This window comes from Hermetia illucens, chromosome 2 (genome assembly GCF_905115235.1).
Source record: "Hermetia illucens chromosome 2, iHerIll2.2.curated.20191125, whole genome shotgun sequence".
NCBI classification, from domain to species: Eukaryota; Metazoa; Arthropoda; class Insecta; order Diptera; family Stratiomyidae; genus Hermetia; species Hermetia illucens.
Window position 1 is genome coordinate 15,792,249 of NC_051850.1, and position 12,145 is coordinate 15,804,393.

The 12,145-nt window shown below is 44.5% G+C and overlaps 2 protein-coding genes across 2 annotated transcripts; both read left to right on the forward strand.

Annotated features, from left to right (window-relative positions):
* Window positions 1-2,198: 2,198 nt before the first annotated feature.
* Window positions 2,199-3,017, forward strand: LOC119648361. The gene is made up of 2 exons (XM_038050076.1): window positions 2,199-2,345; window positions 2,419-3,017. The coding sequence occupies exon 2, from the start codon at window positions 2,433-2,435 to the stop codon at window positions 2,910-2,912; it is 480 nt and encodes a 159-aa protein (XP_037906004.1). The 5' UTR covers window positions 2,199-2,345; window positions 2,419-2,432; the 3' UTR covers window positions 2,913-3,017.
* Window positions 3,018-8,718: 5,701 nt separating this feature from the next.
* On the forward strand, window positions 8,719-9,497 carry LOC119649211. Its single transcript, XM_038051268.1, has 2 exons — window positions 8,719-8,776; window positions 8,859-9,497. Exon 2 carries the CDS (start codon window positions 8,863-8,865, stop codon window positions 9,361-9,363), a length of 501 nt encoding a protein of 166 aa, XP_037907196.1. The 5' UTR covers window positions 8,719-8,776; window positions 8,859-8,862; the 3' UTR covers window positions 9,364-9,497.
* Window positions 9,498-12,145: the final 2,648 nt, after the last annotated feature.

A 12,145-nucleotide genomic window follows, 5' to 3' on the forward strand; every position in this document is an offset into this window, starting at 1 on the left:
GAAATCCCGCCGCATTCGCGCCTTGTGGCTAGTGAAGTGCTGAGTCTGACTGTCCATGTATATCAGTCTGTTTACGGCTTCAAAAAACTGAACTTGTTGGGAGCTCCGGCGGCGGCCAGCCAGAACGCAGCTCAACGCCGGTTAACAATATTCGACCCCTTGAGTAAGCGCCATTACCTGACTGACATAGGTGCAGATGTCACAGTTCTCCCGGTATTGCGGAATCACATTACATGACATTTCGGAATAGCTCAAAATAGCGGCGGCAAATTTTTTAACCATACACACTTACCGCTACAGGCGAATGGAAATAAGTCTAGGACTTCGACGAATATTCTCATACCGTTTTGTTGTACCGGTGTCAGTAGTTCCATATTAGTTGCAGACTTTCTAAGCCTCTATGGACTGCTAGTGGATCTGCAGAATAGGTCTCTTATAGATCCCGTAACTTCGCTCGACCATGTTTGAAGAAGTAGCCTACCCTCGCATTCGTGCGCTGCTTCAGCAACAAAACTACTGCAAGTAGTCCCTTGCAGCCAGCTAACTATGATGTACAGCACCACATCCGCACTACTGGCGAATGCGGCGCAAACTTTTCAGAGGTTCATCCACTCTGTCCTCCGAAACCTTAACTTTTGTTTCGTGTACTTGGATGATGTTTTGGTCGCCTCTTCGTCAGAGTCTGAGCATTTGGAATACATCTCGAATACATTTTTCAACGACTTCTTGAATCCGGTCTTATGCTTAACACTGAAGAGTTCAAATTCTTTCCACAGTAGGTGGAGTTTTTAGGCCACGCAATTTGCCCTGAAGAAATCCAACCAGATCCAGACAAGGTTCAAGCCATTATAGACTTCATACAACCTAAAACGGTCAAAGATCTACTTGGCCTACGTACAGGCCATCGTAAATAGTTCGCTACCAACTCTGCCGCGTTATCCATATCCATATTGGATCTAGGCCTTGAAGTGTGTTAGAGCACTTCATTCAAGACCGTAACGGTACACTACAGTAGACTGTAGGAGGCAATGTGGTCAGCATTGCGCTCGCCCGAGATTATTACCCTGATTTGACTCAGGTACTCATTCACAGCTGAGTCGACTGGTATCCGACGTGAAATCACGAACCAAATTCCACTGTCACCAGTGAGATTTGAACCGCGACCTTCCGTACGGTAGCCTAGTGCTCTAACCACTCAGCTACCCGGACACATGGCAAGATTAAAATCACCCCCGCCATCCCGCTATTTTTCGACGAGGACTAACATCCTCAGGGACCTAGATGTCTCCGCACACGTCCTGGCTAGCGTAGATGCCTCTCAGAAGCCCTTGCAACCACCATGTGAGGGTCCGTATAAAGTGTTGAAAAGAGGGGAGCATTTCTTTAGGCTTGACGTTGACGGCAGACCTAAGAGCGCCTCCGTGTCCAGATTTAAGCTTTTCGTCTCCGCGGTTGAGGTGTCAGCTAATGTCTAGTCGTCGGGAGGAAGTCTAGGAGTGGTATACAAACCATCACACTAAGTCCATACCTGACGATTTCATCCCTAAGTAGTGTTTTCAGCAGCCCACCTTAGCATCTAGATCACCCATCACGATCCCAATATCATTTTGAAAGAAGTTCCGCTGGAGTTGCGTGCAGTTACCTATAGAAAGCATCCTTTCTTTCTATAGCGTAAATCTCGCACGATGTCGTGGAGAGAAGCCGGTTTCTAGGTCAGAAGAGCGCGGTTTGTGTGGACAGCAGCAATTTGACGCCGGATTAGCATCTGTCAGCACTCGTACAAAATACAGTGTCAGTGAAGGGAAAAGAGTACTCTCTAGAGTCCAACCGACTCATTTTTCTCTCAGGCCCCGATGTCGTTCCATTTTTTGACTCAGGTAGAAGAAAACGAGGGTTCTGAAAGCTCTATCGTTTGACAAAATATTTTGACAGTCTTCCTAAACCTGAGCTCATCGCCTTCGTTTAGCTTGACTTGAAGGATATCTCAATGTCTACGAACTATCGGCGATGCTAAACGTTGCAGATAACTTAACGATTTCATTTGCCTCTATCTATGAATACACACAAATAACTGCCTAAAAAATCACTATCTGCAATATTTCTAATCCATTCTTATCTGGTAATATTTTGCAGATTAGAATGGTTGTGATTTGGTCTCAAAAAATAACTCTTAACCAGACATTACAATAATCTTCATTTCGCACTTTCCAATCTGTAGAAATCAATAACGATCACTTAAACAATACAAAGTCGTCACAATAATCTTATCACGATTCGAATAAAATTTCACCATAAAAAGCCAATTGAAAATAAAATTCGCCATTTTTAGTAAATACTCCCAAGTGGTTTGTAGTCCATTCAAGATATATTTCCCCAAATTCATAAATTTCCTTTACAGTTCCATTTCTTCTTTTCTAGATCAGAGAATAGAGATGTCTTTGCATAAGAAAGCGTTCTTCCTTTGTGGATTACTCTTACTTCTATGGAACACAAATGCCCAGCTTTGTACATCGGGAACTACATCGTGGGCTACAAACGGCGATCCACACTATTTCACCGTGTGTTCTAATGGCCTACAACTACTCACCAAGTGTCCTTCTTCAACTTTATATGCTCATGGTACCACTAACTTGAAAGATTGTAGCCCCTACTACGGAGGTTGTTCCCTAACTGTCGGTGGTTGTGTTCCTTGCGAATATTTTCCTTGGCCAGCGTCAAATCCTGCTTCAGTGACAGCACCTCCGTGTTCATCGGTTGGAGCAGTGGCTCCTTATTGTGATCCTTCGTATTATTGGTATTGCTCATGCGCGACTGGAACTGCAGAGCTGAAAGCCTGTCCATCTGGCTATGGATATTCTACTAGCCGAACAATTGGATGCACCCCTTGGTATAATTGGAATACACAATCATAATTTTCATTTGCAGATATGGTGAATCCTATCTATGGTAACCTTTAAGATATATTATAATAAATACAATGCGAGTTATTCTGAAATAAATTTTTTGACACTCTAATACGCGACAATTGTTTAAGTAGTTGCGATGTGCAGTTAAATCGTAGCAGTCCTAAGTCCGCTTGTCTTGCTGTTCGACCTCATATCGGTGGAATTAGCTTTCTGTGAGGTCCTTTTCATCACGTTCGCCAACCAGCCTCGCAATCTTGCTCAGACTATATCAGGCTTTCTGGTAGTAGCTCTTGAGCAGAACACCAGTGGATCCCAGTGTCAACCCTTGACTTTGGGTAAACCCAAAGCCAGCCCCTGGCATCACCATCTCTTATCTTTTCATCATCAATTTTCTTCTTTTTAATTGGGATCCATGCCTTCGTGCCCAAGGTATTCAGAGTTCACATACTGAAAATAAAGCCTCCCACTAGCCACGTAGTCCGAGGCGTATGCTGTTCCACCTTAACTTGGGGTACTGTTAGCACGGTTTTCAGTGAAGGGAGGACGATCTCCCCTGTTGTTCCGGTTCATCTAATACATTACTGGCGGGCAAACAGATCTTCGTCATCAGGATGATCCATCCGAATATGGTTTCCAGCGTATGTAACCTTAATTTGAAGCGTAATCAGACCAGTCCGCCCTAGTCTGCCTATGTCAATCAAATTTTATGTTAATTGGAATGGCAGTTTCTATGAAAAATGCGTATACAGTAAACCGATGTTCAACTAGTTGAAGGTTTTCCAAAATAGCCAGTCACGAGTATTTGTAAATATGAGGAAGTTCCTCAAATGCATAGCGTAAGTGGATTTATCGGTAAAAAAGGCTTTTCCAATGTACCTTTGTGTGAATGCCGAGGAAATTGTACAGTCACAAGCTTTTCCTGTCCTCTTACCGAACCTAATTTTCTTTAGCGGTATTATAGGTAAAGGAGAAGTGCAGGAGTTTCATGTCCCTCATGTTCAAAGAGGAAAGTGCAGATCCAGATTTATGTCCGTAGACATAAATTCAATTATCACCAAACAGCTGAGTGAACTTTTATCACTCCACGCTGAGGACCATACTTATCGGTAAATACCAAATAGGGACTCTGGTCTCATCATTAAAGAAACGTTCGGCGACCCAGTCTGTCAACCTCCCTATTATCATTATATGGAAGGGCCCTGGCTCCCATACTTGTAACGCTTTATTCAGTCGACCATTAAACAGTAACTAGTCTTATTGTTTAGGATAAGTCAGGGATCCTAAGTCCACAACCACTTGCTATTGGACCGGACTAAATGGAGAGCAGCTTACTCTCACGTCTTTTTGGTCCACGGATCCCTCTTTTGGAGCATGGCACCCAAGCATTCAAAAAACATAGGACAAACGGTTTCGTCCAGGGCAGAGGAAATTCGTCAGCCGCTGCTTCACTTCCGCCCTGGGAGCAGCGTGACCGTGAGTGGCATCAGATGCATCCTTTATATATGCCACTGACGGTCACGCTGCTCCCAGGGCGGAGGTGAGGCAGCGTCTGACTAGTTGCCTCTGCCCTGGACGAAACCGTTTGTCCTATATTTTTTAGTAGCTAGTCGTAGCTCTACGCACACTGCTTGACATGACCTTACCACTTAGAAGCGATGACGTCTATTAACTATTGAATTGAACAAAATTGGAACGCTATTAGCCAATTTTATCATGGGTATTCTTATAGGCGTGAAGAAAAGAGAGTATGCCATCATGAAACTTGACCGCGTCTTCCTTACTAACCTGCAGATATGTCCGTAGTTTCTTACCCTTCTTTTTCGAGGACAACGTCATAGTTCCTTTTGTTACTCACATTGAGAAGACAACTCCCAAAAATGCTGCTGATCACGACGTAGTCAATCTAATAAGATGCTCGATGCCGGCCAGTGGAAATTCAAATAACCTGGCGTCAGGAATTTTCTTCGCCGGATCAGGTGTTTGAGAGCGCGCCGCTCCAGCAGTCCGCTGCAGGCAAATTTAAACAGGGGTAGATTTTATTACAGCGACGGTCTCAACAGCACTCCACCCCCAGCTAAAATCTGGGTTTCAGCGAGTGCCCGGGGCAAAACTCTCTCAGTTCGGCAAGTCGAATCGGACTCGCTGCTTGCGCCTCCCCAAGGAGAATATGGCTCCCGGAAGAAAGATTTCAGGCAAGCTGTTGATACCCTTCTTAAGCGCGACTCCGATGTCAAGGGTAAAGTGGTGCGGACCTCACTCAAGGACTTTGCAGGGTGCTTTGTATAGTGGCTGCAATGGCAACCGAGAAGCGTCGGTCCTTACCAAGACGTGCGTGCACGACTCAAGATGGGCACGCTGGCGAAGTTTTTTGCATGGTTGGCGGGTGGCGGCCGTTTGATTCGGCTCACGGGGTCCCTGAGCAGGCGCAAGAATCCGCTTGGACTTATGCGCGTCCTCACGTCGAGAACTAGGTCGCTTGGGAGTCTCAAATTCTCCTCGTGTATAAGTTCCGCGAAGCTTACAGCAAACTCCTCGCGTACGTTGGCAAAATAGGACGAGCGGCAGGACTTGCAACCAAGAAGGATCGTCTTACGGCATTGTAACGGCCTTCAGAGTTCTGTGCCATCTTTCGAGCATCCCGTTAGACTGAGGGTGGTAGGCACTTGAAGCCCAGTAGTTTGTCTAATTGCCTAACGCAGAGAAAAGAGAGGATTCAAACTGCATTCCCTGGTCAGTGATGATGATCGCCGGCACACCAAAGCGTGGAACCTATTTTCGATAGAGGGCTTCGGAACATAATAATGCCGTAATGTCTTTTAGGAGAATCGCCTCAGGCCACCATGTGAGCATATCAATAATTGTGAGGCCATACCTGAAACGGTCCAGGTTTCGCAGTGGGCCAATGAAATCGAAGAGGATGGTGTGAAAGCACTTGGTGGACTTCTTTTCTTAGATGCTTCGAAGTTTTATACTTCTGACATGCAATGCACTGTCTGGCCCAAGAATTGACATCCTTGTTCATGAACGGCCAGAAATATTTCGCAGCGACTAACCGGTTCGTTGTCCGGATGCCTTAGGTGTGCTAGATCGTGAATGTATGGTCTTGGTCCCTTTACTGAGGTCTCGCAGTATAATGTAGATGTCGAGTCAAAATTATGGAACTCCCTGAAAGTGTATTTGGAGTTACTGCTCAAGCCATGAAGAACTGCGTCATCCTTCTACGCGAAATCGATTGTCTTTTCCAGGATGTGTTGGTTGTCGCAGGAGAACTGACTTACAAAGCTTAGGTGCCTGAGTTTACGAAGAGCCGTTTGTCTGGTTTCTGTTTTAACGGAAATGTAAGAGGCTGGTTCGTGAAGACTGTGAATAGCCTGCCTTCTAGGGAATAGTGAAAGTATTTTATTGCAAAGCACGCGGCTAATAACACACGATCATAGGTACTGTAGTTCCGTTGGGCGGGGTTCAACTGTTCTGAAAAGAAGCTCAACGGCTACCAGATTTGGTTCACCTTTACGTGATGGGCAGCACCTACTGCGATATCGGCTAGGAGTGCATCTTGTTAGGGAAATTCCAGAAGTGTGGCGTCCACCAGCTGTTGCTGGATTTACTCAAATGCCTCGATTACCGCTGTGGACCACTAAATCAGTCGGGTGTCTTTGCTTTCTGGCCCGGAGAAATTTGTTGTTAAGGAACGGATGATGAAGTGCAGCCCTGGGCTGGAAACGATGGTAGAAGTTTAACATGCCTATGAACTTTCTCAGATCTTTAACGGTTTTCGAAAGCGGGAAGCTCACAGTTGCTTTCACCTTGTTTGGGTCCGATTGGATGCTATTAGGGGTTATATTGCGGCCGAGAAATCTCACGCGCGGTTGGCGGTTGGTTGAAAACAATACCGGCCTCAAGGAGGTGTTGGAAAATACATTCGAGGTTCGCTATGTGCTCAGATTCTGAAGAAGAGGCGACCAGAACATTATCCATGTAAACAAAACGAAAGTTTAGGTTTAGTAGAACAGAGTGGATGAATCTCTGACACATTTGCGCGGCATTGCACAGTCCAAAAGTCATTCTTGTGACCTCGAAGAGTCCAAAAGTTTTGCATATTGCCGTTTTCGGAGTCTGGTTAGGAGCTATAGGGATTTGTTGGAAGGCCTTGGCTAGATGCAAGGTAGGAAAAATACGGCTACCAGCGAGCGAATGAGTCGTAAATGGGCGGTATGGAATGTCGATCCCGAATAGGCTGAGCCTTTGGCGTCTATAGTCGCCACAAGGTCTCCATTAGCCGCTTAGTTTGAGGACCATGTGGGTTGGCGAAGACCAACAGCTGTCTAAGGGTCTGCATATACTCTGCTTGAGGAGCTCTTCAAACTTGAGGTGCTTAACATCATGCTTTACTGGCTCGGAGAGGCTGCGCTCGGTAGCTATGTTACGAATGTTTTTGAAGAAATGCAAGAATGCGGGGGTAAGTATGTTCTTCGAAAATGATGGATAATGACGTAAGGTTGGTTGTGGGACCAATGAGGGACCTGTGTGTCAGATTGACTAACAAACCATGGTGCCACTAGAAATCTACACCCAAAATGGAAGTGCTAACGTCCACTTTAATGAAACGCCACGAATACGTGCGTCGAAGTCCTAATCTCAGGTCTACTTTCCTGTAGCCATAAGAGCGGATCGACGATGAATTTGCTACCACCAATTTTAACGTCTGAGGCGTTAATCGATGGTACTTGGATACAGGGGGAACCGAAACCTCAGCGCCTGTATCAATCAAACAGTTGTGTCTGCTCAGGGAGTCGTAAACGGAAAGGCGACGTGGTGCTGTGCTCCAGGTAGCTGTCGCAGGGCTACTGACATATTAAAATGTTTGTTGCAAACGCGCAAGGTGTGGTACATTTTTTGGCTTTTTTCGCAAACGTTGGGTGGCACCAGCATAGCCCGGTAGCTTTCGACAGTCTTCATGACCTACTAACCAAGCACCTATTTCGAGCAGCAGATCTCGACCTGTTTGATGAGCTTCGTCCCAGATGGAGAGCATTAACGATGTCGATTTTGATAAGGTGGTTGTCAATGCGGTCATTGAATGTTGTAACTGCTGGAGTTAATCCGGCGCGTCGCTCGACTCCTCACCAAAAATGAGCCGCGAGTCCACTTCGTAGATTTTGTCGGCAGTTGCTGCCCTCTGAAAGCCGCTGCAACCACAAAGATTGGAGCAGGGCTGTTGCCACCGTGCCCGCAGCCAGCTGTTTCAGTTCCCTAAGCAGCTGACTGCATGTCCGGTCGCCGAGTGTAAGTTCCGTCAGCAAGTGATTCAGGTTGTTTATGTCACTCACCGACAGACGCCCTATTAGGTGTCCCTGCTCCATCACGTCGAAAACGAGCCCAATTGATTCTTCGTCTAGCCCGACCCGAGCATGGTTGAAACGTGTAGCATCAGATGTAACGCCGGCCAGCGCAAATTACACCTTGAGCTGACGAAACCACGCCTCGGGGCTCTTGCATCATTAAGGTGGTATGCGCACCGCCAAGGCGGCTACTGATTGCGTGTAAAAATGAAGTATAGCTAGGAATAGCTTTGTACTAATGAAGGGGATAAGTTTCTCCCGAAATATATATCTACATTGATAAATAAAAATTGTAGTTTGGAAGAAGCTATTGGTCTATCAATTTTAGGCTAAACTACAAATAGCAGACGATATCTAATCTCTTAGAAATAATTTTTGGCTTTTTATTTTTTTATTTCTTGAAGATTATTGCAAAAATAATATAAAGCCAACACGTTACTCTTATCATCATTCATATACATAAAATTTGCCTATAAGTAGTCAGTTGTGTGAATATAAATCGCCATTAGCGTTGAATACTCACAAGTGGTTTGTAGTCCATTCGAGATATATTTCACAATTTCCTATATTTTCTTTTCCATAATCATCCAATATTTCCTTTCCTAAATAGGAAAATGAAGATCCATCTACAAATCAAAGCGGTCTTCCTTTGTGGATTATTGATACATCTATGGGGAGCAAACGCCCAGTCCTGCACATCAGGAGCTACATCACCTTCTGCAGATTGCGATCCTCATAATTTCAATTTATGTGTCGATGGCAAAGAAGTACTCACGAAGTGTCCTTCCTCACAGTCGTATGTTCAGTATACCACTGATTTGAAAACCTGTCAGGCTAAATACGGTGGTTGTTCTGAAACCCTGAGTGGTTGTGTTCCTTGGGAAAAATTCCCATGGCCAGCACCATCTGCTACAACGACAGCACCTATATGTTCATCCGTTGGACCAGTCGCACCCTATTCTGATCCTTCAAATTATTGGTTTTGTACAAGCATCTACGGAACTGCACAGCTGAGATCCTGTCCCTCTGGCTACGGATTTTCTACTCGTCGTATATTTGGTTGCACGATTTGGTATTATTGGAATATGACAGAGAAAAATGTAACGAGTCCATGATAATCCTTCAAATATAATAAATTCAGTGCCAGATATTCTGAAATAAACTTTACGTTTTCCATAAAACCTTAGTAAGAACTGAAAGTTTTTCATATTTCGGGAAAAGGAACAATAAAACCAGGTTTACAAACTACTATGTGTATATTGAATTTTCTTGATTAAGCGTGCTAGTGTGATTTTCAATATTTCCCTAAAATCAAGACTGAGGAAATCCGAACTACAACCCAACTTGCCCAGGCCTCATATACGGTAGTACGTCTGGGAAGCCGGAGACGTCTACTGAGAACAGATAGCTCGTAGACTCTTTGCTGAACATAATCTTTCCAAGGTAGCTTGCTCTGAGATCTTAGGAAGCTAGAAGCCCTTCCCGGCCTCTTGTTTTTCTTGATTTTCTTTAGGATTACTTTAAGGAACAGAACGCAGATGAAAACCTTCCACATGAGTTTAAATATTTCCAAGCACATAAGTGAACTTTTATGATCGCTCTGGAGAATAGACTGAATAATGATGGGTTAATACCTAATGCTGACTCCCGTCCCATCATTATGTATTCAGACCCTTGGCGAACCAGTCTGACACTTCTTCTTTATTGGAGATTACAAGTGCACTACTGGTAAGCCATGAGAAACGGTGGGGAGAGCCAGAAATAATTGTAGCTCTACACCAACTGCTTGATATTATGTTGCAATTTAAACATCGATTAACCATTGTTTGACTTCGGATTTCGCCCATAGCTATCTTCTAAAACCATTGAACACATTACCCTCTCATAACTTACTGAACCAAACAGGAGTGGGTGGCTGTTAAGTTTCAACATTTGGTCCGTCTAGCCTATGATTAGAAACCACAACTCGCATAGAGCCCATTTACAATCCCTTTCTTGTCAACTTATCCTTCAAAACATCTTAGATGCCCAGCCTCCAAAATCAGTCTAAACAAACAAAGAGAAATAGTGGAAAAATTCGAGTCCTTCTCCAAAAATTATAAAAAAGAGGGAACAGCTCGGAACACCCGGGAAGCTCAAAAAGCTCGAGCAGGTTATTGAGAGCTGTTCTGTAAACCACAAAAAAGTAGTACGGACACTGGCAGCAGACGACTCAAACTTCGACATCCATGAAGAAGTGACGTCGGCATGCCATTTTGTGGCTACCAAGAATTTCCGGGATTGTCACCGATTCAAATTTCCCTTTTTACTCAAAAAGTAAAAAATGGAAGCAATTTATTGAATTGTTCATGGTCGTGATACACAATTTCGGTGTCGTGGCCCCAATTAATTGAAAAATATTGTTGAAAGCAATCGTTATTTAGAGCGAATTTAATTTAACTGAATGTAAGGCTTAAAATGAATTTACAACTCCCTGCAGGCCGGTGGAAAAAATAATAATGTCCGGTTTGACAAATCTTCTTCTTTTTCTTCAGCCTCTGTCCCGTGCACAAGCGGGGTCGGCTCGTCGTGATCGGTTTCGCTATTTGGCTCCATCAAATGCCTGATCTGGGTGCAATCTCGAAGCTTTTAAATCCCCATCCAGCGTATCAAGCCACCGTTGTTTAGGCCTGCCTTTTAGTCGTTTACCATCGACTTCGATGTTCAGACCAATCTTGGCAAGTCAATTCTCGTTAATGCAAATCGCGTGACCATACCATCGAAGCCACCTCTCTCGCAACTTTTCCACGATCCTCATTTCGGATGATATCAAAACCTGTCACGCCACAAGTCCAACGTAACATCTTCGTCACCATTACCGCAAGATGCCGTTCATTGTCTTTTATAGTTGGCCAACACTCAGAACCATAGAGAGCAACAGGACGGACAACATTGCGGTTTTCTATTTGAGATGTTCGTTGATAGATCGATCACAAAGAACACCAGTTGTGGAACGCCACTTCATCCAGGTTGCATTAATGCGTGAAGCAATTTCATAACGCAGTTCTCCATTGGTTGATAGCATTGACCCGAGATATTTAAATCGCTCAGTTCTGGGCAGATCACTGCCACTGACAGTGATTGTGCCTGTTTCATAGCGATCGATCGTCAAAAATTCAGTTTTGTTTAGATCCAATCTGAAACCATGTTGCATGAGGCGATCATTCCATTTTTGGACAAGCTGCTCGAGATCATTTTTGCTATCAGATGCTAGGAAAACATCACTTGCATAGAGCAGTGTGAAGGATGCTGAACGTTGGATATCCCGTGTGATGGTGTCCATAACAAAAACAAAGAGAAGTGGCGAGAGGGCGCTTCCTTGATGAACACGAACAGAGACACGAAGCGGTTTTGATACACCCGCCATACTTCGAACTTTACTTTTGGGATCGTGGTAGAGCAATTGAACCCAGCGCACCAGTTGTGTTGTCGTAAAGCATACCAGATGAGTTCGTGTGGCACACGGTCAAACGCTTTCTCACGGTGTTTCTCCATGAGTAACCGCGCAGCGTGTATTGCGTCAGTAGTTCCGCAAATACGGTTGTCAAGAATGCGTTCAAAAATCTTCATAGTATGGGAAAGTAACCGGATCGGACGATAATTTGAACATTCTGCTTTCTTTTTTTTTATTGGAACATTGGGCCAGTCAGATGGTGTTCCTCCTTCCTGAATAACCCGATTAAAGAATTATCTAAGCCACAGTGTTGGATCCCAGCTCTTCGCTTTCTAGAGCTCAGATGCGATGTCGTCAGGTCCTATAGCTTTCACCGATTACATTCGTTTTAGTGCCTCCTCGATTTCAGTTGCGCTGACAGTGAAGCCCATGGTGTTTTACGTAGGCACCTGTCATGAGACTTA